Source organism: Delphinapterus leucas, chromosome 15, assembly GCF_059928025.1.
Source record: "Delphinapterus leucas isolate spDelLeu-1000000601 "Yukka" chromosome 15, BTC_Dleu_Yukka2, whole genome shotgun sequence".
Taxonomy (NCBI): domain Eukaryota; kingdom Metazoa; phylum Chordata; class Mammalia; order Artiodactyla; family Monodontidae; genus Delphinapterus; species Delphinapterus leucas.
The window spans coordinates 73968273-73994285 of NC_143143.1; the positions used below are offsets into that span (position 1 = coordinate 73968273).

The following is a 26013-nucleotide window of genomic DNA, read 5'->3' on the forward strand; positions in this document are numbered from 1 at the left end:
GGAGCAGATTAATGTATGTATTGTATGCATGCACGCATGTATGTGTGTAACCAACAGAGGGCTTACTATGCGCCAGGCAATGTTCTAAGCACTTCATAAATATTAACGTTCAATCCTTCCTATTAGGAAGGTATAATGTAATTACTCCTATTTTATAGCTGAGGAAATGGCCAACCTATTATTCATTCATCAAACATTTATTGAGCCCTTACATGGAGCCAGGCCCTATGCCGGGCACTGGGGATAGAGAAATGAGTTAGACTATGTTTCTATCCTCAACGACCTCTCAGTGGTCCTCAAATTTTCAGGTGCCTGAGAGAGCCCTTGCAACTTGCTTAAAATGCAGGCTCCGGGCTCCAACCCCAGAGAGTCCAGCTTAGTTACAAGGGTGATCATTCTGTGCCTGGTAGGGGTGGGGTCACACTTGGAGAGTGTGCAGCGTGTGACCCTTTTTCTAGAATAATGGCGCACGTGCGCGCGTGTGTGTGTTTGTGTGTGTGATTCTGCGTGTTGTGGTTGAAGTCAGGAAACATTTCCCAGCCAAGATGACATGTGAACTTGAACTGCATCCGGAAGGGTGAGCAAGAGTTTCTTCTTGTGCAAGGAAGACTGTCTTCTTCGAGGATAATTTACCAAGAACGATTAAACCTAAAAATGTTCCTACTCTCTAACCCTCGCCCATGTGTGCACAAAACAACACCTAGAAGGATGTGAATTGCAGCATTGTTCATAGAATGAGAAACTGGTAACAACCTAAGTGCGCAGAAGCAAGGCAGTGGATAAATAAAATATGGATTATATACATGATGATAGGAACTACCCCTAGCACAGCACTGACTATGTGCCGGGCACTGTTGCACGTGCTTTATGTGAGTTAACACAGCCAATCCTTAAAACAACCCTATGAGACAGGTACTACTCTTACCTTAGAGGTACTATTACTATTGCTATCACTCCCTCCCCCTGCTTTATAAATGGGGTAACCGTGGCACAGAATTACACAGCTGACCTGCAGTCTCCTAGCTGGTGATAATTCCCTTGGGATTGGAATGTGAGCTCTTGGGGTAAATGCTGGGAGGACAGAAAAGGCACGGGGGCATTTGGGGGAACTAGAAATGGCTCAGAACTCTAGTATGTGGTTTGAGCAGAGAGGATTCTGGAATGGTTGAGATAGGAATGGTGGTGTGGGCTAGATGAGAGAAGGTCGAAGTGGCAGGCTGAGGAGGATGGATTTGACCCTCCAGGATGGCAGAGGGACTTGACTGAAGGGTCGGGCCAGGTGAGTGGAGGTGATGGGCTTGGTCAGCTTTGATCATCTCCCACACCCGGGGCCCCGGGTGGGAGTGTAAGGAGAGGTTCAGGGAACTTCTTCCTAAGCTTCCTGTGGGTGGGGCCCCTCTCTCTTAACTCACCTGTTTTTCACTCAGGAATGACCCACACGCACTGGCATACAAATGTTCTTTAATATGGCTTGTTTAAAATCCCTCTAGACCCCTGTCTCTCAGTTCTGTTCCATTTCTCTACTGCCCACCCCCATCCACAGGAAAACATCCCCAAAGTACGGTTTCTACTCACTGTCTCCTATTCTCTTCTCAGTCATCTGCAACCTGACACCCACTGCACTCCTCCACTGAAATGACTCTCTTCAAAGCCACCTGTGATCTTCCCGTAGCCCGATACAGTGGGTACTTCTCTGGGCTCGTTCCATACCATCTCTCGGCTTTTTTGACCCAGTGGATAATGCCCTTCTTCCTGAAATGTTTCTTCACTTGTTCTCTGGGTCACCCCTTCCTCCTGGTTCTTCTCCCCTCTCGCTAGGATCTCCCTCTTGCCAACCTTTAAATGATGGTGTGCCCTTGTGCTCTATCCTTGGACGTCTTCGCTGTGTACATGCATTCCCTGTGATCTCGTCTAGCCCTGCAGCTTTACACAGCATCTCTCTGCTAAGGACGCCGAAATTTATATCCCCAGGCTTATACTCTCCCCTGAGCTCCAGAATCAGATGTTCGACTGCCACCTCCGCATGATCCTTAGGTGCCGAAGAGATATCTCAATATACCGGCTCCACCTGAGCTCTCGGGCGCCACCTTCCAAGCATACTCCTCCATCGGTTGTCACCACCTTAATAAAAGACAACGTCATCTGCCCTCAATCGAGCTTAGAACCTGATCAGTCTTAAAATCTAGGGATCTGTTAAACTCCTTATTCTGGCACAGGGTATCTCAACCTCGGCACTATTGACAATTTGGATCAAATTACTCTTAGTTGTGGGGGACCGTCCATACATTGTAGGGTGTTTGATGTCTTCCTCCAGGAGGTAGTGGGATCCATGGACAGATGCTAGACCCATTCAGGGTCAGTCTCCCTCCCTCTATCACGGGCCCTAACATGGGGACAGGGTGCAGGGAGGTGATGGTGAATCTGTGGCTCCTGGCTGGCAGTCTTGGTGTAGGACTAGATGGCACAGGTGGCCTCTACCAACTAGATGCAGTGCCACCCTCCGCCAGTTGTGACACCAAAAACATCTCTGAATATTGCCAAACGTTCCCTGGTGGGCAAAACTGCCCCGAGTTGAGAACCATTGCTCTAATGTAACAAACCTTCAGACAGCTTGACCCGTCATAAGTGTACGTTTCAACAAACTGAACACGACTGTCTAACCAGCAACCATATCAAGAAACAAAACATTCTTAGCACCCTAAAAGCCCCCTCATGCCCCTTTTTAATCACCACCCCTTCATCCCAAGAGTTACCACCATTACTTCTAACAGCTTAAAGATAGATTTTGACTATTTTTTACTTTATTTAAAGAGTATTTTACAATATATACTCTTTTGTGTCTGGCTTTTTTAAAAAAAATAAATTTATTTTATTTATTTATTTTTGGCTGTTTCGGGTCTTTGTTGCTGCGCACGGGCTTTCTCTAGTTGCGGTGGGCGGGGCTAGCTTGTTGTGGTGCGGGGCTTCTCACTGCAGTGGCTTCTCTTGTTGCGGAGCACGGGCTCTAGGCCCGCGGGCTGCAGTAGTGGCACATGGGCTCAGTAGTTGTGGCTCACGGACCATTTCTTTGGGGCATGTATCTTGGAGTGGAATTGCTGAGTAGACAGGTATGTATAAGTTCAGCTTTAGCTGACGGAACAATTTTCCCAAGTGGTGTTGCCCATCTATACTCCCACCAGCAGTGCATGAGAGTCTAGGAGTCCTCCTTGACTCCTCTTTCCTTTACATGCAATGTCCAATCCAGCAGCAGGTCCTGTAGGTTCTACTTCCAAAATGTATCTGGAATTGGACAACTGCCACCACCCTAGCCCGGCTAATCATCACCACTTACCTGGGGGTTGCAGGAGCCTCCTAATTGACTCCCAGCTTCCACTCTTGCCCTTAATTGAGTCTTCACCCAGCAGCCATCGTTCCCCTACTCAAAAACTTCCCATGACTTCCCTTGTAGGTTAGAAAAGAATCCAGACTCCTCCCTGAAGCCTTCAAGAGACCATACGATCTGCCCTCCTCTCCTCCCTCATCTCCATCACTCTACTCTCCGTTCACTCTGCTCCAGACACACTGGCCTTCTTGCTGCTCCCTGAACAGTCCAGGCTTCTTTTCACCCCAGGGCCTTTGCACTTGCTATTTTCTCTGCTAGAGAGCTCTTCTTCCAGATCTTTGCTTAGCTGGCTCCTTCTCATCAGTGAGGGCTCAGGTCAAATATCACATCTTCTGAGAGGTCTTCTTAGACCATCCCCTAAAGTAGTCCTTCCCCCTAGTCATTACCCCTTGGCCCTACTTTTTCTTCTTAACATATACCACAGTCTCAAATTATCTTGTCTATGCGTTTGCTCACTTGTAATCTTTCTCCTCTCACTCATTAGAATTTGAGCCACACGAGGGCAGGAAGCCAGTTGATCTTATCCAATGCTGTATCAGTGCCTAGCACCAAAGCCTCAAACACAGGCGCGCTATCAAGATGTGCTGAATGAGTGAATTAAACCCAGGTGTTTAGGAGACCCCAGCCGAGGAGGGCCCGGGCTCCTGGTGCAGGGGAGGTGCAGGGGTGGCTCTCAGCAGCAGGTTGGATACTCAAGCGCTTCCAGTGGAATTGACAGCCCAGGGCCTCAAAGCGCAGTGGCCAGATACAGTGGTTCAGCACAGAGGGCACTAGGACCCTGCGCGGCGCCACGACCGGCGGGGGGCGGCCGGCGGGGATGGGGAATACGCTCTTTCTGCCTCCTGGAGCCCGGCTGCGGCCACTTGTGCGATCCGGGCCCGTACCGCGGCCGCCCGGCTCCTTTCCGCACCATGAGCCGCAGGTTCACTGTCACTTCACTGCCCCCCGCGGGGCCTGCCGGGACCTCTGACTCGGAGTCCCACCGGCATTCAGCAGCCGATCTCCGTCGCCTCTCAGGGGAAGACGCCAAAGGTAGAGGCCGCAGGGGGCGGGGCCTACCGGAGTGGGGCGTGGCGAGAGAAGGGGAGGGGACACGGTGGGCGGGCCTTCTGTTGGGAAGGGTGGGACCAGGACTGGTAGGCAGGGGGTCCCAGCCGAAGGCCAGAGAAGGGAGAGGAGGTGGAACCTAGGGAACTGGGGGAAGGCTGGAGGGGAAATGATGAAGGGAGGGACCACATTTGAGGTGGGAGGGGACACAGGGAAGAGGGTGGGGCTAGAGGCGAAGGGGCGGATCTTATAAAGAAGCTAGGGTCCAGGGTGCTGGGCCGGAGCGCAATAAAGGGGCGGGGTCATCTCGGGTAGGGGGCGGGACCAGAGGGGAAGAAGGTGGAACCAGGGAAAGGGAGGGCCGTGTGCGTCCACAGCCAATGGGTGGAGGCAGGACTATCTCGTTTTGGGGGCAGAAAAGGACGGGACCAGAGACGAAGGGGTTGGGCTAGTAGTATAGGGGTGGAGTTGAGGGAGGGAGGAGACGTGAGTCCGGGTCGCTAGGTCTCCAATCCTCAGTCACCCAGGAGGCGTCGCGGACAGCGCCTGGGGATCCCGGGAAGAAGACAGGAGAATGAGAAATTTGGACCCCGGGCAGCTAGATCCTGGCAGGATTCCGTGGGCACTCTAGTCCCGTCCCTGGGGGATTCGCTTAGCTCCTTCTACTCCAGCTCCACAAGCGGTGGGTGGAGCCAGCTCAGGCTGTATTGGGGGCGTCTTCCTGGAGGGCCCACTGCAGTGGTCTTGTAATGGAAGTTACATGCAGGGTACAGAAGAGAGAGGAGGGAAGGGATCCTTCTAATTCGGTGAAGAATTAGAATCCTGGATGCACACACAGTCTTCTCCGCAGGGGCCACTTTTCAGGGGTCCCCTGCCTGACTCTGGGCCCCTCAGGCCTGAAAGGAACGTGGAGAACTCGCTTGGCCCCAGCGCGGGGAGGAGGAAGAGCCTCCCCGGGCCGCCAGGGGTCGCTGCTGAGCCGCAGGTGAGCTCACCCTGACCCCAGCAAAACTAAGCACCAAAAACCCTTTAGGGGTTTATTTGGCGAACCTCTGCATTGGATAGATGACCAAACTGAGGCGTATATTTCAGCAGGGCTCCAGTCCCGTGAACCAACCGCCTCCTGGACGTTGTCATTCAGATATTGGGGGCTCTTTCCTTTCTTCATCTTTCCCATAATCTGCCCCTTTTCTCATTTTCACAGTTGGTATAGACGTAGATACACGAGCATATTTTACATCAGCCATTATAATTATTGCTATCCCCACAGGAGTAAAAGTCAGAGCTCTAGAAGCCATTCTCAACGCCCCCTTTTCTCTTCCCACCAGATCTGATTGGTCCTCATGTCTTGGCCACTTCACCTTCAAAACTTATCCTGAGTCTGGCCACATCTCTCCTCCTGTCATCATCACCCTGGTCCAAACCTCCATCATCTCTCACGTGGCCATGACCACAGCCTCCTCACTGGTCTGCCTGCCTCCAATCCTGTTCACACCACACAACGCCCCCCCGCCCCCCCTTCGCTTGTAGGATAAATGGCAAACCCTTTAGTCTGTCATTCAAACGCTTCCCTCATCTGCTCCTGGTATACCTGTCCGTGTTCTTCTCCCACCTCCATTAGCCAGGGAAACTCCTCCTCACTCTGTGAGTTATAGCTCATTTAACCTTTTCTGAAAATCTTTTTCACGTTCCCTCACTTCCAGGCAGAGGCAGACATTCCTCTTCTGCCTGACCACTGCACTATTATAGCACATGTCCCAATGGATGGAAGTTATTTACTTGTGTGTCTCCTACATCTCAAGGCCAGGGACCACATCCTTTTAACTTTGTGTTCCGAGTACCAAGCCCACAGCCCGGCACTTAGTAGGTGCTTCCTGCTCATCAGATAAGAGGAGGAGTGGCTGTAGACTCCTGCTTCCCCTACCTTGCCTTCTCTCCTGTCATTCCCCACCCCCTGGCTTGAGAATAAGATGGCTCGCTCTCTTATCCCAAGGTGACTGTTCCGTCTTTCCATTCCCATTTCCAAGCTCTTGCATAATGAAGTAAAGTACGGCTCCCAGTGTTGGTGTGCAGGTGTGTGTGCAAATTGGATGTGAATCTGGAACGCTGTGGGCTTGTGGCAGAGGCGGTGTGTGTGTGTGTGTCTTTGCATGTCTTGAGGGAGAAGCATCCCACGCTAGCTCTGTTGACCTGTGGGGCAGTCAGTGAGTCAGTGCTTACGTGTGTCATTGTATGCCAGTGTGTTGATTGGCATGTTGATGTGTGTATTTCTGTGTCTATCTGTGGGATGGGTACCTGTGTGCAGCAGTTTACTGAAGTTCCATCTTGAGAGTAATTTGGGGATTTTGAACCACTCTTAGGCCCTGAGACAGCCTCCAGCACCTCTCCTTGGTAGGTCGCTACATGGGGAAGTGGACAAGGGCTCCCTAGGGGAACATAAAATCTGCTGGTATCTTTCCCACAGCTGTTTTTGTGCCAGTGCTCTGGCCCCAGGGGGATGCTCTCCCCACCTGTTGTCATCACCCAGGCCCCTTAGGGAGAGATGGCAGCATGTGGGAGGTGGGGGAACGGTTGGGGGAGGGTTTGTAGGTCATTTACATACAAGTGTTACCTTTCACTCTGGACCCAGGGAGTGGAGTTTGCCCCTGGAGGTGCTTCCTGCTGCCAGGAGATCAGCTATAGGTGGGAATGCGACTTACAGGGGAGGAAAGAAGCAAGTCAGAAGGGGATCCTTGAATCTACCATTAACACTGGGCAGCAGCCCACATGCCTCAGTTGCCTCATTTGTACCATGGGAAGATGGATGGTGACTTGGCTGGACAGAATTGAACCTGGGACCAGCTGTTACAATTCTGAGCGACTCCCCCATCGCTTTGCACCACTCCCTGCTATGCCTCAGTTTCTCATAGAGGAAGACAGGGCACTGGGAAGAGCGCTGGGCCTGGTTAAGACTAACAGGAGTTGGGATGTGTCCCCATGGAGTGAGAGGGAGCCAACTTATGCAAGGGGGCTGGAGCAAGACCACGATGTAGCCTATCCACTCGCTAGCACAGCCTCTGTGGTGTGGCCTTGGGCACATTGCTTCCCCTCTCTGGGCCTCAGTCTCCCCATCTGTAGTATAAAGAAGTTGAACAGGAAGCTACCTGAGGGTCCTTCTAGACATAAAAATGCTCAAATTCTTTGATGATCTAGAAGAGTGATGTTCTCTGCCTCCCCCATACCCAAACCTCATGTTTCAGTCTCTTTATCTGTAAATTGGGAAGAATGAGACTGAATTATTGGTAAAAATTCCTGATCTGGAGATCTCCAGCCTATCCAAGGAGTTCTCCAGTCACCCACTCCTCAAGCCAGGACTCAGAACCTCACGGCCCAGTACCTCAGCCCAAGGTGAGGCCTGGAAATCTCCATGGCAACAAACTGGTTATGAACGGGGCTGTAGTTGCCATGGTGATGGGCTGCTCTCTCTCTCTCTCTCTCTCTCTCTCTCTCTCTCTCTCATCCCCCTCATCTCCCCTCCCCTCTTCTCAATGAACCAGAGCGATCTGCGGGCACCAGCTCTCCAGGTGGGGTGGGGATGGGGGGGTACAGTGAGAAAGGGGTCCTGATTGCAAAAGAGGGAAGATGGGCTGAATCTGTCGAGGAATGGGGGGCTGTTGGGGTGCCATTTCCATGGTGACAAGGCTGCAGCCTGTTAATTAAGCCCCCGGTTACCACGGAGACGATGGTGGTTGACGTGTCTGCTGCGAGCCCTGTGTGTATGGGGTGTGCTCTGTGCCGGCCTCGTCAATTCACTGCAAGGGTCTGGGGTCTGGAGGACGGGGCCTGCAGGTGGGGGAGAGAAGAGTGAAGAAAGGAGTTCAGGGCCTTGGTTCCATGAGGCCAGAGCTGGGGGTGGGTGGGTTAGGTCGTGGGGCTAATGATATAGAGACAAAGATGGATAGGGATTAAGCCATAAGGAGGAACACTGTGCCTGCCTTTCATGGAAAGAGGACCCAGTCAGGTGGCTCCAGTTTCTTCCAGACAGTTCCTGGTCCTGATTCAGTGGCTGCGGCCCTGGGCTGCAGGTCAGGAAGCCAGATTCTAGCCCCCCATCTGCCACAAGTTCACCTTATGGAGAAAATTTGTACCTTTCCATTTCTAGACTCCAATTTCCCCATAAATGAGGACTGATTAAAAAAATAACTTACAAAGTTCCTTCCAGTTCCCCAATCCTGATATTTAGGAGGCAGCTTCCCTGGCCTTTTTTCTCTATGAGACGCATAAGGTGGGAGGGGAGAGGAATTTTAGAGACTCGGAGTTTAGAAATAAGACCCTGCCCAGCTCTGGATCTCGCGATACTTTAATGAGAAGATTCCCCTGGCCCTAGATCTTCCAAGGGCTCTGGGTGGGGAAGCGGTGCTGAGCTGGCAGCCATGTTCCTGGGGCTCAGAGCTGAGGGTCATCTTACTGGCCAAGGCCAGGCTGGCAGTGCAGGAGGTGCCTGCAATGTGCTTTCTGAAAGCCTCACTGCAGAGGGTTGGCCTGAAGCCAGAATAGAGATCAGTCTTCTTGAGAGGTGTGTGTGGGGGGGTGTGAATCAAAGGACTGGGGTCTCCCCTTGCGGCTGTCTCTTCACTTGGTCTTGTCTCCTCATGAAGAGCTCCCTGGCTTTAGTCTGAGATAAATTGAGAGAGCACTGAGAGTTTTCAGGGTGGGAAGAAGGCCCATGGGTTATGCAGCCTAACCCTTTCATTTTATAGATGGAGATACACAGGCCCTGAGAGGACCTCAGTTTTGCCCAAGGAAACACAGAGTTTGAGGGCAGAGGACAGACAGCACCAGCATCTCCTGAATCCCAGATGCCTTGTGAGATAGGAGGTCTGGTGGGGGTGGACAGATGGGATGCCCAGGGGAAGAGGATCACCCCTGCCTTCCCCTATACTCCCTTGGGATCTAGCTTTTCTCCATTGGCGGGCTCAGTCCCTGAGCAGCCAGAGCTCTGGACCACAGATGAAGAGAAATACCCCCAGGGGAACATCCCAGACCCGGGATTTCTGAAAAACCTCAGTATTTATTTCACAGCACTTCTCAGACAAACATACTACACATTTTACTATATTACCTGTCTCTACAGAGTAGTAGAAAACATAATGGTGGTGGTGGTGCGTGGAGTGGAGTGCTTAGAGACTCTTGCACACTGGCCTACCCACCTGCAACCCTTTAAACCTCTGTCACCAATCCAAACTCACTGCACTTTTTTGTGTGTGTGGTTTTCTCTCTGGGAAAGCCAAGAGGACCAGTTCTCACACCTGGTCTGAATACCTAGCTCTCCACCCTAAAGAGTCCTTCTGGCGTCCATAAAACACAGTGGCAGGGACAGCTTACTGGTGGATCCCTCAGAGGGCCCCTCCAGTCAGCTGCTGAAGACTCTGTGGTTGACCGAATCTGAAGCCACTGACAAATAATGCGACAACGGAATCCGAGCAGCGGGCCCTGTCCATGGTGCTGAAAACTCCCATCCTAGAACGGGGCCTCTGGTCGAGTGGACAGTTTTGTTTTGTTTCGTTTTTTAAGGATCCTTGAAGGTCTCTGGGCCCACCTCCAATTGCAAGCTGAGAGGCCACTCCAGCTGCACGTCTGAAGGCTGAGCACAAGAAAAGGGAGGGAGCTCATCTCCGACCCAGTCCCTGTTCCTTTCTTAGCAGCCAAGGATCAGAGGCCACTGAGCAGTTTGGATATGACTGCATTCTTGTCCCTTCTATTGGAGGCAGGACCCATTTAAAAAGAGGTTATGTTGAGGAAAAGAGTCCGAAACTGGAATAAAGGAAACTGGATTCTAGACCAAGTTCTGCCATTCACTGGCATAGTGTCCACAGGCAGTCATCTTTCCCCCACCCTTTGGGCCTTAGCTTTTTCACCTGTAAAATGAAAGCTGTGCATTAGCTAAGATGATTGACACGATCCTCTCCAGCCCTGGAACTCTCCTGGAATTTAGAGGGCTAGTGTTGGAGGCTTGGGTGAGTCTGAAAATCATTTCCCCTTGATCTGCTCTCCTCCTTGGATAATTAAGTTTTTCCAGGGACTCAAAGGGTCCAAACCTCTGATGCCGCTTCCTGAGATCTCTCCACCCCTGGCTTAAGCCTGGATTCTAAGGGTGCTGAGGGGTCCCAGGACAATCAAGCTTCTACGGGACTGGTGTCAGGGGAGGGGGAGGAACACAGAAAGCATGTCAGTTCTGGAATCCTCAGAAAGCAATCCTGGATTAGGAGATTAGACACTCTCGCCCCGGGAGAAAATCTGGTCCCAAATGGACAGGCGGCCTCATTCTCCCCTCCCCCACTCTGTTCCTGGCCAGCCTCCGACCCGCCTGCCCTCCCTAAAGGCTGCACCATCCCCAGTGGGGAGTCAGCGCTCCCTGAAACCTCACTGCTGCCTTCTCTCTTCCTCACCACCTCTCCTTCCCAGGGTCATTCCACAGTCAGAGGGTCCTTGTCTTTGGGCTCCAGTGATTTGCCTTGGAGGTGAGATGCTAAGACTTCCATCAGTCTAAGCGCAGTGAAGTGTTCACTGCAACTCCTCAGGTTCATGCCTCCCATTTCAAGACAGGATGAGCCAGACAGTTCAGCCAGTGACCCTGAACCCCACGGGGGCAGCACAGTGCTTCGGTTAAAAGCTCTGGCCTCCACACATCCCTAGCTCCAACCTCTTGAACAGTGATTATGGGAGAGGGTCTGGTTCTCCACCGTTCTTCAGGGCTGGCCTTCCCAGCTTTGCAGACAGGCTCTCCAGGGACCCATATTCCATGGCGCCCTACCCCTGCCGCCTCAGCCCCCCTCATCTTCCCTCTAGGGGGCGGATGACCCTCGGCCAGGCAGCCTCTGCGGGGCCGCCTCCCCGCGGCCGCGACCTAGTTCCCTGCCGTTATTTTTAGGGCGCGGGATGGCACCTGCCCACGTGCCGGCCCCGCCTGCGCCGGAGAGTGGGGGGCGGGCGGAGCTACGTCTGCTCAAGGGAGGCGAGGTCCCCATCCCCCGCAGCACCCTCTCCATCCCACCCGCGCAAGCCCCCAGTTTTCGTGCGAGGGGGCCTCCAAGAGCGCACTGCCCGCCCCTTGTCCCCTCTTCTTTCTCCCTCCCGCGCTCCCCCCCGCAAAACCCCGCCAGTGGCTCATGCCTCCTGCATACGGGATGAGGCGAGCAGCGCCGCCGCTGAGAGGGGGCGCGCGCGGGTGTGAGCGTGTGTCCGTGTGCGAGTGTGTGTGCGCCGGGCGGGCGGGCACTGCAGCTTCTTCCTCCGTGGAGCGGAGAGCGAGAGAGAGCTAGAGCGAGCGAGAAAGCGGCGGAGGCAGGCAGAGGGGCGCGGGTGAGGCGCCGCAGCCATCCCCGGGCCCGGCGCCGCGCCGCCACCATGCTAAACAACCTGACGGACTGCGAGGACGGCGATGGGGGAGCCAACCCTGGTAAGCAGCGGTCCGGGGGCGGCGAGGAGAGGAAGCGGCTCTGGGGTTAGAGGCAGAGCGGGGGCCGCCTCCTTCAGAGGAGAGGTGGGGATTGACCGGGGCGGTGGGCGCCCAAGGCGGCCTGGAGCCCAGCTCCATTGGAATGCGCCAGGCACTGTACGAGGTGCTGGAATGCGCCGCGCCCGGGGACAGGGCTGGGGGCCAAGGGGCTGCCATTGCCCGCGGCCCGGGGGCAGACGTGGGGTAGCTAAGCAGGGGAGGCGGTGGGAAGGGGTTGGAAGAGCTAGAACGGGCTGACGTGTAGCTCGACGGGAGGGAGGAGGGCTCCTCTTCCCGAGGAGGGACCCTGGCGTCCTGGCGCAGAGCGCGGGGGTTGCGGGGGGCGCAGTCTGCGGCAGTCCCTCGCTCTGAGTCTTCCAGCTGAAAGATGGGGGGAAGGTGCCTATGGGGGGATTGGAGCCATATGACAGCCCCCGTCCGGCTGCGGTGTCTCCTTAAGGGGTCACTTGATGCGGTCCGGGCCTCCTCCCCCAAAGCTGCCCGGGGTCCGACCTCAGACCGAAGCGTACCCCCTCCGGGGATTTTCAGCTCTACTTTGCGGAATCTTCTCCCTCTCGCGTTCCCGTGGGTTTGGGACGGGAAGCAAGATCACCCTCCTTCCTCCCCCTCCCCTTCCTCTGGGTACCCTGGCATAGCAATGTGGTTTCAAGGGCGGGGCAGGGGAGAGTCTTTCCTGTCAGCTCTGCTAGCTTCCCCAGTGAGGCCTCGGGAATGGGGTCCCAGCTGCCGAATCCCTGGCGCCGTGGCGCGGACACTGCGGACGCGCTGCGGTGGGTGCGGAGACTCGCTAGGAGCCGAGGGGCTTGGAGCGAGTCCGTTCGCGGCTCCCACTCTCCTCCGCGCTTTCCCTGCTCTGAGGTCTGCGAGGCCAGCCACCCCCTCGGGCTCTCGGGCCCCCCGCCGCCCCCCCGCGGTCTCAGCCACCCAGCACGGCTGTCAGCCGCCCCCAGCCCCCACCCTCCAGCGGCGCTGCGTCCCTTGCGCACTAGCGCGCCTCCCGCTCTGGCTGTCTGCGCTCAGCGCCTCAAACGCTCCCCTGGGCATTGCTTGACCCTCTGGGCCGAGACTCCTGCAGACCTCCCCCACGGATGGCCCAAGGCTGAAAGAGCAGGGTCTTCCAGGGACTGGCAGCCTGGCCTTGAAGTACTCCGGATCCTGGGTCCAAGTCAGAGCCAAGGGGTCGCTTGGGAAGGCTGTGGACACCAGGGTCCCCGATCCTTTGTCTGACACCCCTTCTTCCTCCCTGAGGCTGAGTACGGGTAGGAACTACTGGCTGCCTAACTCATCCATCTCCACAGTCACCCTGAGGTTACCTCAGTCCGCAGCCGCCCCCCTCCACAGCGGGCTTAGGCTGCGGGAGGGAGAGGGTTTGGCAAAGTCGAGTCCGCAGCAGAGCCCGGCATCCCGTCGCGGTTCCTAGGGAACGAAGGGGGGCCATGTCCACCTGGGATCCCCTTCAGATGTCACCACTCTGAGGAGGGGCCTCTGCTCCCGCAGACACGGGGTATGGGTCCAATCCCCCAGTCCCTGCTTTCTCTACCCTGAGGATGGCGTCTTACTGGGCGCCATGGGATTTCCATGGGGTCTCATGTGGCTTAGAAAAGTGGCCTCTGTGTGTGAAGCAGTAGTCTAACTAGGAACTCCCTCAGTTCTACCCCCTCCCCATAAGTTTCCCAGACTCTGAGTGTAGCAGGCTCGTGGGGAGACTTTCTCCCTAGATATCAGTGTCCAGGATCTGGAACTAGAGTGGCCAGGACCTGGGTCTGGCATGTTGGGTCCCAGAGAGAGAAAGAAGGCCTCCCAGTGGTGCCTGGAGACGATGACAGGCGGCTCTAAGGACCTCCTGGGCTTGAGGGAAGACCACCAGGCCGACAACCACTGGCATCTCTGAACTTAGGTTCTTGGAAATGTAGGAGGGGACCCTTGGTCCTGACCTCGGGGAGGTGGGAATGACCAGAGTAAGAAGGCTCCTCTGGGCGAAAGGACACAAGGATATTTATTGTCTCTGGCCCCAGGTCTCCTTTCCTCTTGGGGTCTGACGCCTTCCCCTACTCCCCCAATCTGGCTTGGGGATTCCCCCAGGCCTAGCCCCAGGCCCCCAGGGGAGGCTCCTTAGCCCGCGCCGCTAGCCTGTTTCCTCCCCGGGAGCTCTGGCCGCCGCCGCTTAATTGAAAGCCGATTCGGGCGGAGAGCTCCCAGGGGGCGGGGGGGGGGGGCCGAGAGGGCTCAGCCTCAGTCTGGCCCTGCCTCTCGCGCGCGCGCTGCACGGCGCTCTCCCATCATCCTGACTCCTGGCTCTGGGGAATCAGGGCGAGTTCCCCCTTCGTAGTCCTGCTCCTCTGAGAACTCATGAAGCTCACCCCTCCCCTTCAACCGGTGTTCCAGGGAGGGGACGAAATCAGCCCTGGCAGACGAGACCGGGGGCCTGGCGTCCCACCCAGGCGGCGGGTGGAAAGGCGGGACCCAGGACAAGCCTACGAACCGCCCCTTCCCCTGCCCTCATCTCGGGGCTGCGATCCGGCCGGGAGTCCGGCTCCGCGCTGCGCGTCGCGTTACATAAGCCGCTGCGGGCGCGTGGCCGGCTCTGCTCCGCGCTGCGCTCTCTGCCCGCGCCGTCGCCATGGAGACCGGCGCGGAGGTGCTTCGATGCCGGGTCTCGGGCCGGGACGCCCCCCTTCCCCGCCCTGCACGCGCCCCGCGCCCCCACGAAGGAGGAGGGGAGGGGGTGTGAAAGGAATGGGGGGCTCTCGTGTCTGGTTGTCCTGCCCCTAAGAGCGGACGCTGTGGAGAGAGGGACCCAGTCCCACAGGAGACAGGGCCCCTAAATCTTGCTGCCGGGGAAGGCGTGTGGGATAGGGAGCCCAGGCTGGACGGGGTACCACGTCTATTAGTAATCGTAATTGTAACAGTAACAGCAGTAGCTACACTTAGGTGCCGGGCACGCCCAACAGGCATTATTTTACTTAATCCCCACAACAGCCCTATGAGTTAAACACCATTATTATCCCTTTGCAAAGTAGGAAACTGAGGCTTAGTTTAAGTGACTTGCCCAACGTGTCGACACAGCCACCGAAGTTGGGACTGGAACCTAAATCTCCTTGGCTCCAGCCTGTTTTCTTAACCATCAAGAAATTTCTTCTCACCTCATCCCCCTTCAACCTCTCTAGTTACCACCGTAGTGTGATAGGAACATCTTGCCAGCATTTTAAAGCATCTTGCCAGCATTTTAAAAGGAGGAGGGACCCACCTCACTTTTATTTCTCCTTTTCTCTGGCCCCAAACAGCTCTTCTGAGACACTGGGGGTCAGGAAGGGAGCCTGGGGGAATTCACCTCCACAGACTTTTTCCTGAGCACCTATTACATGTCAGGCTCCCACTGGGAGGACCGGTCTGCGAGTCCCAGGAACCCACATATGTGAGGAGAAGAGTGAGCTGGTGGAGGCCCCTGTTGGGAGCAGAAGTTCTTGGCTTGATGAGTGAAGTGGAGATGGTGACAGGAGACGGTGGTGGGTTTCCCTTGAGGATGTGAGGCATCACTTCCACAATTTTGAGTCGGGATGAGATTGGTTATAGCAGGTCATTCTCTGGGGATGGACCCTGGCTGAGAGATGAAGGAAGGTTTCCAGGAGGAGAGGCTGGGGAGGATTTGGGGAGATGGGGAGAGAGAGAGGGACCAGGAGATGAGGGGACAGGAAATTCAGAATATGTAGGGCCTCAACTTCACTTGTGTTTTGGTCATTGGAGAGTTTCTCCGGAGTCCAAAGAGATGTCTACTGCTGGGGTTCAGCCCTGAAACTGAGAAAGTGTGATGGCTGAAGCCAAGGGAGTGTGTCTGTGGAGGGCCCCTTACATCTCTTTGAAAGGACCCTCTCCTTAATGCCCTAGAGGCTTTCTTCTTGGATGATCTCCTCCAGGCACACGGTTTCACACACTTCCTACACGCCTTTTCATGGGCTACCCCCATGTCTTCCTCCTGTCTGGCCTCTCTCCTGGGACCCAGACTGATCCGTACATCCAAGTGCTTCTGGACATATTCACTTGGGTGTCCTATAGCGCCTCACCAGCAATCAAATTCAGCAACTTCCACACCCCCAATCTCCTTCTTTCCCCTGTTTATTTATTTTTATTTATTTATTTTTTTGCGGTACACGGGCCTCTCACTGCTGTGGCCTCTCCCGTTGCGGAGCACAGGCTCCAGACGCGCAGGCTCAGCGGCCATGGCTCATGGGCCCAGCCACTCCGCGGCATATGGAATCTTCCCGGACCGGGGCACGAACCCGCTTCCCCTGCATCGACAGGCAGACTCTCAACCACTGCGCCACCAGGGAAGCCCTCCCCTGTTTATTAAATAGCACCATATCCACCCATTTACCCATGCTAGAAACCCAGGCCTTATCCTAGATTCCTCCCTCCCACATCCTCAAATATCTGGCATAGAAATGTGTGCCAATAATTCTGGAGTCTATTCATGGTTCCACCCTGCTTCTGGTCTGGGTATCATTGGCCCTTGCCCAGATTTCTGAAAGTCCCTAACTAGCTTCTGTATTCTTCATCTAAAGACCAGAGCAATTGCTCTAAAACACAAATCTGTTCATGGTGTTTTTTGGCCTGAAACTCTTCAATGACTTCCCATTGTCCTCTGGATGAAGTCCAAAATCCTTAACATGGCCGGCTAGTCGTTTAAGGACCCGGCCCGCAGTTACCTTCCTAGCCTCTTTTTTTTTTTACATGCTACTCCCCATCCTTGCCCCCCACCCCACCGTACTCCTTCCTTAGACTCCTGCCGGATCAAGCTTCCTCCAGCTCTTCTGACCCACTCTTCTCACTCTCACCTCTGGGCCATCGAACATGCTGTTCTGCTGTTCTATCTGCCTGGAACACCCTCCCGCCTCCCTCCCAGTCTAGCTCTTACTCATCCTTCAGTTCTCAGCCGACACGTCACTTCCTCTGGGAAGCCTTCCGTGACCTCCCAGGCTGGGCTGAACTCTTCTCCTGTGTTACCACAGCTCTTCTTTCATATTCTACCGCGGACCTTATCCTCTGGGTTGGAAATTCCTGGCTGCTGGTTTATCTCCCCTGCCTTTGGGTTCCCCAAGGGCTGGGATGGTGTCTTATTCTGTGTTTTACTCCCCCACGCCCATGCCCACGCTGGCACACAGGAGACATCCAGTAAATACTTGTTGACTGAAGATGAATGAGGGACACAGGAGATGCCAAAGGGGGGTCACTCTTCCAAGAGGTGGAGTATCCTTGGGGCCTCAGCTGCAGGGTTCTCTGCCTTCCCCCACCCCCAAACACCAGGATGGGCTAGTTGTGGTCAAGGAGGGGACGCTGGAGAGTCTAGGGTGCCCTGGTGAATGAAGTAGGACCCCCAAGAGCAAGGCAGCACTTCCACGTTCATTAAATACCCCGTACGAGCCAGGGAGCGCACTAGGCTCTTCGTATGCGCTGTCAACTAAAATTCTGCAAGGGAGGTAGTATTAGCTCCAGTTTTCCAATGTGCAGACCGAGCTTCAGAGAGTTAAAGCGGCCACTCAGCTGGACGTCCAGGTATGTGGGCCACAACCAGCTGGTGCCAGGCCCCTGACTCCTCCGCCTTCTCAGGTGATGGCAACCCCAAGGAGAGCAGCCCCTTCATCAACAGCACCGACACAGAGAAGGGGAAGGAGTATGATGGCAAGAACATGGCCCTGTTTGAGGTGGGTTGCCAGGGGAGTTGGGCCTCCGCCCACAGTTCACCTCCCCCTTCGTCAGCCACCCCCTCCCTCCTTCCCTGGGGAACAGTCCCCTCCTCTCCATCTCTCCCTCAGGTCCACCTTCCTCCCTGAACCTCCCTGTCATTTCTTCTCCTCCCCTTTTCCCCTGCTATCCCCCTTCTCACCCCAACCCCCTCTCTCCCTGTTCTCCTTGCTCTCCTCCTCCTTGCTCATCTCATCCTAGCCTCAACGGTTTGCCCCTGGTCTGCATCTCTCTCGGCCTCCTACTGTCTAGCCCCCCCACCCCCGACCAGGGCTTAGCCTCCCAACACTGAGAGCCTCCCTCCACAGGAGGAGATGGACACCAGCCCCATGGTGTCCTCCCTGCTCAGTGGCCTGGCCAACTACACCAACCTGCCCCAGGGAAGTAGGGAGCACGAAGAGGCAGAAAACAATGAGGGTGGAAAGAAGAAGCCGGTGCAGGTGAGGGCCTCGGGGAGGCAGGGCTGAGGGAGGAGGGAGGGTGGGAGGGGAGAGGGGGTGGGGCAGGAAAGATGGATTCAGATGGAGGGATGCATGATGGAGACAGAGGGATGGGAGGCCGATGCTGAGGGAGGGGAAGGGATGGGAGGTGAGGGATAGACATGGAGGGGAGAGGGAGGGGTGGCTTGAAGGGTAGGTGATAGAGGCCTGAAGGGAGGAGGGAAGCGAGATGAGAATCAGAGGGAAGAGGGATGAAGGGACGGGGATGGAGAGAAGAGGAAAGTGGGGGATGGAGGGGCCGGGGTAGGAGGAGTGGGCCTGGGGTGTTGGCACTGACTGGGGGGCTGCAGAAACTGACGCTGGCCTCCCTGGCAGGCCCCCCGCATGGGCACCTTCATGGGCGTGTACCTACCGTGCCTGCAGAACATCTTTGGTGTCATCCTCTTCTTGCGACTCACTTGGGTGGTGGGCATCGCGGGCATCATGGAGTCCTTCTGCATGGTCTTCATCTGCTGCTCCTGTGTGAGTGACACGCTCCCCTCTCCTGACGCCTGGCAGCTGGGGCTGAGCAGGGACCTGGCGGGGGGAGGGGGAGGAGGGGGAAGCATGAGACCTGATCTTTTTATAGGAACCACTGCGTGTAATCTTTGAGAGTAAATTAGGTCTGCCTGGTCCTTCCAGCATCTCACAGGCTAGTCCCTGATGGCTATTAACCAGGTTTCACCTGGCTGTGTGTGTGTGTGCTTGGCTGTAATTACACAGGTACCGCAGACTCATTGATGAAAAAGATAGGTGTACATTAATAAATAAAACTCACCTACAGTCTCACAGTAGTTAACATTTCAGTAGGTCTTGACTCACAAAAAATGGGATTACGGGTCCCAAACAGCTTTGTAACTGAATTATTCCCATCCTCTCTAAAAAAATCACATGTTCACTAAACACCTACTTCTCACGACGTTTACGTTTCCTCACACGTGACCCTTGAGCCCCCTCTGCGTGTGAGTAGCCAGTGCTGAAGCTAGTACTCCTGCCTATTTAATAAATGAAGAAACTGAGGCTTAGAGAACTGAAGTGACTTGTCTCCGGTCACACAGCTGGTCAGAGGCCAAGCTGGGGTTTCCAGAGCTCTCTGATGCTATAGCTTGCGTTTCTTTCATGTGCTTGGTGAAGAAGGGGTTTTCTGGACAAGAAGGACTTGGCAGGAGTAGGAGTTGGAACAGGACCGAGGACAAGCTTGATGGAAGAGGACTTGTGGGTCTGGCGGGTGTTTATGGGGTAGAAGGTTTGGCCCCCACCCTATTCGCCACTCTGACGATCTCTCTCCTCACAGACGATGCTCACAGCCATTTCCATGAGTGCAATTGCAACCAATGGTGTTGTGCCTGGTATGTGACTGGGGCTTCTTGGAGGGGAAGGGGCCTGGATGGTTGGGAGGGAGGCCTGGGTAGTTGGAAGGAGGGACAGTGTCCTGGGCTTTGGGTGCCATCAGGACCCCAGAGAAGCAATACCGCAGATTCGGGGGCTGGGTTACGACGTTTTCGTGGGATAGATGGGGGCAGCCGTGTGAAGGGGAGGGGACGGAGGTGTTGGATGGTGTTGAATGGGGCAATGCAAGATCTCCTCCCTTTGCCTGAGACCCTCCTCTCCATCATCCTATTTTCTGAGCCATGACCTCCTTAGAGGGGTAATTAGCAACATGGGAATTAGTGCTATAGAAGCCACTCAGAGTGTCTGGCTGGGTCTCCCTTCAGTCCTAGGGCTACAGCTTATAAGGCTTGGGAGGCCCAGAGCAACCTCCTTCCCACCACTGTCTCTGATCCTCCCTCATCCCCTACGGCAGCCCAGTGCCCCTCGAACCTCTTGCTGATACTGGGTTTTTTCTGCAGCTGGCGGCTCCTACTACATGATTTCCAGGTCTCTGGGTCCAGAGTTTGGGGGCGCTGTGGGCCTCTGCTTCTACCTGGGCACTACGTTTGCTGGGGCCATGTACATCCTGGGCACCATCGAAATCCTGCTGGTGAGAGGGGCCAAGGAGGAGGTGTGGGCCCCAGGCTGTCAGTCAGTTAACTGATGCTCCCTGGACACCTCCTGTAGGCTGGGTCACTAAGTAAGGCCAAGGGAAAATCAGACATGGTTCTGTCTGGAAAGAGTTCACAGTCTAGTTGGGGAGACAGGATACACTAATTATGTAACATGAACAGCTGTCGTTTATCAGGCACCCACTGTGCTCTCAGCAGAGTTCCAAGTGCTTTACAGTCATTAGCTTGAATCCTCATGAGGTTTAAGTATTATTATGCCCATTTTACAAATGATAAGCTCAGTCAGGTGAAATGACTTGCTCAAGGTCACTCAGCTACCGAGTGGCAGAGGTGGGTTGGGAAGAGTAAAATCATGAAATAAGAAATAATAAGTCATGTCACACAGTAATTGCCTACTGTGTGCCAGGGACAGTGCCAAGCGCTCTGTGAATGTTAGTGGTAGAGGGCTGATGGCTAGCGGATGGCAGAGGAGAAGAAGAGGGAGCTAAGAGATCTGTTAGAAGCAATGACTGATGAGAAGTCAGGCCCCTGGGCAGTGTTCGAAGTGGACGGCTGCTGACTTTGGTCTCGGTTCTTCCCGCCCCTGCAGGAGGAGGTGAGGTGGGAGCTGAAGAGGGTTCCTTGGTATATAGAAAGTGGGGCTGACATTTATTTCCCAAACCCCTACTCTACCCAGGCCCCGTGGCCTTCAATGTATCATTTTATTTTATCCTCACGACCCTTGCATTAGTTAGAAGATGTCCCCATTTTATGGATGCGGAAAGCAAGGCTCAGAGAGTTTAAGGGATGTATGGAAGGGATGTGAACCTGTGTCTTCCTGACCCTGAAGCCCGTGCTTGTCCACCCAACCACTCGGCTTCAGAGAACTAGAACTAACAGATGTTGCAGCTTCTGGTTTTGGGATGGAATGGAGGCGTCCAGGGGCAGGGAGGGTAGATGGGGAATAAAGGACCCCAAAAGCCAAATTATGAGAGAATAATAATAGACCTCTATGGCTTTTACAAAATCAAAGAACTATTATAAAAGCAATTCTACCCATTGCATAAAATTGGAAAAAAATCAAAGAATGTAAAAAAGGAAATAACAATCTCCTAAGGCAAACCATCATTTGGTGCATCCTTCTAGTTTTTTGTGATATTGTATTCTGTCTTTAGAAAATATAACTCTATAGATTTCTCTAATAATGCGAAACCCTCTTTGCAAATATCACAAGTGAAAATAACTTTTGTAAGAATATAAATATATTAATATTTAGTATAGAAATTATGGAAAATACAGATGTGCAAAAAGAATAAAGATTATTCACATTTTTACCATTCAGGGGAAACGACTGTTAACATTTTGATGTATCTACACACAGACAGACATATATACACATATGTGTGTATATAGTCACATGTAAGTACACATATATATTTACAAAAATGAGATAAGACACATTCTTTTCAAAAATTGATTGTTTTTACCTAATATAACATGGATAGCCTTTTCGAGTCAGTTCATATAAATCCATGTTGTCCTTTTTAACAGCTACATAGTCTATTCAGAAATATCATGATTTATTTACCCAATCCTCTAGGGATGAATGTCTAATTTATATCTGCCTTTCTTATTGAAATAATAAAAACAATAAATAATCATTAAGAGCTATACTTGATAACAAAAGAATAGAACTTAATAATTGCTCCCAACATTTCTGCAATACAATCTTTTAATGACAGTATAATAGTCCTTGCAGGATAGACCATGATTTCCTTAACTATTCCCCTGTCATTGGATGTCACTTCCAGCCTTGTACTACTGTAAATATGCTGTGATGTGTATCTTTTCTCCAAAGCCCTGCCTGCACCTCAGGTTATTTCCTTGGGGTGATTCTTAGTTGGTTACTTAGTGGGTTACTTCCTTACTTGACCTCCACACCCCTTTCCCACAGGCTTACCTCTTCCCAGCTATGGCCATTTTCAAGGCAGAAGATGCCAGTGGGGAGGCAGCAGCCATGCTGAACAATATGCGTGTGTACGGCACCTGCGTGCTCACCTGCATGGCCACCGTGGTATTTGTGGGCGTCAAGTATGTCAACAAGTTTGCCCTGGTCTTCCTGGGTTGTGTCATCCTCTCCATCCTGGCCATCTATGCCGGGGTCATCAAATCTGCCTTTGACCCACCCAACTTCCCGTAAGTGCTACTGCCCTGAGCCTCAGGCATCCTCCCCCTCCTCCCTGGACTGGTTTCAGGGTCTTCACACTAGTCTCTGCCAACTCCCCTGCCCCCATCTCTCAGAATCAGAGTGGTTGTGGATTTACAATAAACTCCCTTGGGAGGGAAAACCTCTCCTGGTTTAAGGGAAATCTCTTTAGGATGGGATAACATGTTTTGGAGGTGTGCACAGTTTTCCTTGTGAGGGTCAATGGCTTGCTGGTGAGGTGGACTTAGGAAGAGCCAAGTGGAACAATTTCTAAAGGGAAGACCAGTCTGTGTTAGGGACAAGCTTCTGGAATGTGACAACCTCTTAGTATTAAACACCTTCTCTATCATGGGAAAGGACATAGAAGAGAGGGTCTCGGGGCTCAGATCCCTGTTGGTTCTGCCTCTCTCCCTAGGGCACATTCCCCTACATCCCACTGCCCAGAAGAACGGAACACGGAGACTGCTGTCCACGATGCTGAAATAGCATCGCCCGAAAGCAGTGGTTCTCTGCCGTGGCTGCATATTAGAATCACCTGGGGGGAGGGAATTCCCTGGTGGTCCAGGGATTAGGACTCCCAGGGCCTGGGGGAAAGAAAAGAATCACTTGTGGGGAGCTTTGAAAGAACACAGATCCTGGGCTCCATCTCAATTAAATCAGAATCTCTGGATATGGGGCCCTGGCATCTACGTGTTTCGTGCTCCCATGGCGGTTCTACTGTGAAACCAGGGCAAAGTTACGTCCCTCACCACCCTCCTCCCTTGTTTATCTCCCTAGGATCTGCCTCCTGGGGAACCGCACACTGTCTCGCCATGGCTTTGATGTCTGTGCCAAGCTGGCTTGGGAAGGAAATGAGACAGTGACCACACGGCTCTGGGGCCTTTTCTGCTCCTCCCGATTCCTCAACGCCACCTGTGATGAGTACTTCACCCGAAACAATGTCACGGAGATCCAGGGCATTCCTGGCGCTGCCAGTGGCCTCATCAAAGGTCTGAGGGAGGGAAGAGGTCTGGTGTCTAGGGAATGCTGCAGGGATTGTGGCTTAAACAGGATTAAGGGACTCCTTGGGATTCAGTTAAATTCGATCAGTTTTAATTGAGCACCTACTCTGGGCCATGTTCTATCCTTGGGATCACGGAGAGGTAGAGATGAGAGGTAGAGATGAAAGGGAGCCTTCGCGTACCTTACCACCTAGTGGGAAAGAAAGTTATCAGCTTAACAAGTATTCACTAAGTACCTGCTAACTGCCTAGCACTGCACTGGGCACCAGGAACACAACATAAATAAGTCACAGTTCTTGGCCTCAAGGAGTCTAATAGCAGAGACAGAAGTAATAGCAAATAAATTAGGACATGTGTAGGTGTGCATTCAATGAACAGAGACCTCCCAAGGGAGGGAGTGGTCATGTGTATAAGGTGGTGAGACAAGGCTTCCTGGACTCATCTGAGAAGGGTTTTGAAGGACAAATAAGAGATTTTCAGTTATACAAAGGGAATAAGGGAATTACAGGCAGAAGAACAGCTTGCCTAAAAGTATGCAGACACAGAAGAGCATATTGTGTCCTTCCAACCACAGGTAATTTGGTGTGACTGGGGCATAAAGTACAAAGGAAGGAGGGGCAATCAAGAAATGATGTTGGAGAGGCTGGCGTGAGCCTGACTGTGGTCAGCCCTGGAAGCCACGTTGAAGGGTTTGGACAGTGTTCTGAGGGCAACGAGGAGCCACCAAAGGGTTCTGAGTAAAGGGACGGACCGGGTCAGCTTGTTGCTTGTGAAGGTTCACTCTGGCTGCTAACGTGGATGGGCTAAAAGCAGAGAGGGAACCGAGTCAGGGAGTCTAGGAGGAGGCTAATGCTGAGTCCAGGTGAGAGATAGTGGTTTTCTTACCTGGAGTGATGGAGTGACAGCAGTGGGAATGGCACAGTGGCTCTCCACCAGGGCTGTTTTGCCCCCCAGGAGATGTGTGGCAACGTCTGGAGACATTTTGGGTTATCACGACGGAAGGGTTATTACTGGCATCTGGCGGCTGAGGCCAGGGATGTTCTTACACACCCTACAGTGCTACAGGACAGCCCTCCACACAAGAATTGCCTGTTCTTGTCACAATTATCACTAAATTTGACATTTAGTGCAGAAGTGGAGGAACCCTGGAAAGGAGAGAAGGGGCGTATTTGAGAAATATTTAGGAGGAATAAGGGACAGGAGTTGGAGATTTTTGAAACGGAGATGGGGAAAGGGTGCAGTTGAGGGCAATGTCAAGCTCTCTGAGTTGATGGTAGTGTCATTTACCAAAATAAGGGATACAGGAAAGGAGCCATTTGGAGTGAGTAGGTGGTGAGATCAGTTTGGGACACACTGAATCAGCCTGAGATGTGTGTGTCTATGTCCCCCAGTAGACCGGACCATTTGAGGGCAAGGACTAGATCTGATCCATGTGCAAAGCCCCTGCACATGACCTGGCCCAAAGCGGGAGCTTCGGAAATGTTGGTGGAAATAAGGCCCAGGGGGAGTGAGAGGTGGTTGACCCTGACCCTTCTTTCTGCCCACCCCACCTCCTGGCCCCAGAGCTCTGGCACCCTGACGTCTGGTCTTCTCCTTGAGCATCCTGTCTCTCCCACAGAGAACCTCTGGAGCTCCTACCTGACCAAGGGGGTGATTGTGGAAAGGCGTGGGATGCCCTCGGTGGGCCTGGGAGATGGTACCCCTGTCGACATGGACCATCCCTATGTCTTCAGCGATATGACCTCCTACTTCACCCTGCTGGTTGGCATCTACTTCCCCTCGGTCACAGGTGAAGGGGAGCTCAGAAAGGGAGGACTCTGGCTGGGAGTGGATGGGTAGGGAGAGAGTCAGTCACGATGTGGGGAATTTCTGAGTCCAACAGCCCCATTACATAGGCAGGAGCCAACAGTTCAGTTCCCACTGGACAGACAGGTGAGGGAATTAAGGCCCGGAGAAGCCAAGTAACAAGTCCAAGGTCTCATAGGAGTCAGTGGACCAGGACTAGATCCCCGGCTTCCTGACTCTGAGGCTGATGTCCTTTCTTCTCAGTCTGTCTGGTCTCCTGTGGCTCCTGTCCTAGCTGCTCCTCTGTTCACAGGGATCATGGCTGGTTCTAACCGCTCTGGGGACCTGCGGGATGCCCAGAAGTCAATTCCCACTGGCACCATCCTGGCCATCGCCACCACCTCCGCTGTCTGTATCCTTCACTGCTGGGCTGGGACCACCGTGGGTGGGGAGGGCTGGACGGAGGGCTTCTGAAGCTGCCGCCTCACCTGGCTGGCTCAGGAGGGGTGGGGAGGAAGGACAGCGCCACCCTGGGGATTCTCCTTCATGCTCCGCTGCAGACATCAGCTCCGTTGTTCTGTTTGGGGCCTGCATCGAGGGGGTCGTCCTTCGGGACAAGTAAGTAAGGGGATCAGGGAGGATCCTGTTCTGGGGGGGGCGGGGGGGCATGGAGGGCCGGGTTCTGGGAAACAGGTCTGGCAGGGTAGTTGAAACGTGGGCAAGGGGCCTTGTGGGAGGGAGGCCACAGGGCTTGCCTGTCAACTCACTTTCTTATAAATCACCTTTCTCTTGTCAATCCAACTCAAGAAGCATGAGCGGTGTCTGATTTCCTTTAAGATAACGATACTTTCCTTTCCTTTTTCTTTAAAATCTACTAATTCATTTACTACTTCT

At 53.6% G+C, this 26013-nt stretch overlaps 1 protein-coding gene across 1 annotated transcript in view; it reads left to right on the top strand.

Annotated features, from left to right (window-relative positions):
• Positions 1-11815: 11815 nt before the first annotated feature.
• Positions 11816-26013, top strand: part of SLC12A5 (solute carrier family 12 member 5) — a 28300-nt gene continuing 14102 nt past the window's right edge. The window contains exons 1-11 of the mRNA XM_089896989.1: positions 11816-11867; positions 17532-17626; positions 17975-18106; positions 18482-18628; positions 19440-19494; positions 19996-20126; positions 22082-22323; positions 23111-23322; positions 24953-25123; positions 25433-25531; positions 25680-25737. Coding sequence (XP_089753115.1) covers positions 11816-11867; positions 17532-17626; positions 17975-18106; positions 18482-18628; positions 19440-19494; positions 19996-20126; positions 22082-22323; positions 23111-23322; positions 24953-25123; positions 25433-25531; positions 25680-25737 — 1394 coding nt within the window. The remainder of the gene's footprint in view (positions 11868-17531; positions 17627-17974; positions 18107-18481; positions 18629-19439; positions 19495-19995; positions 20127-22081; positions 22324-23110; positions 23323-24952; positions 25124-25432; positions 25532-25679; positions 25738-26013) is intronic.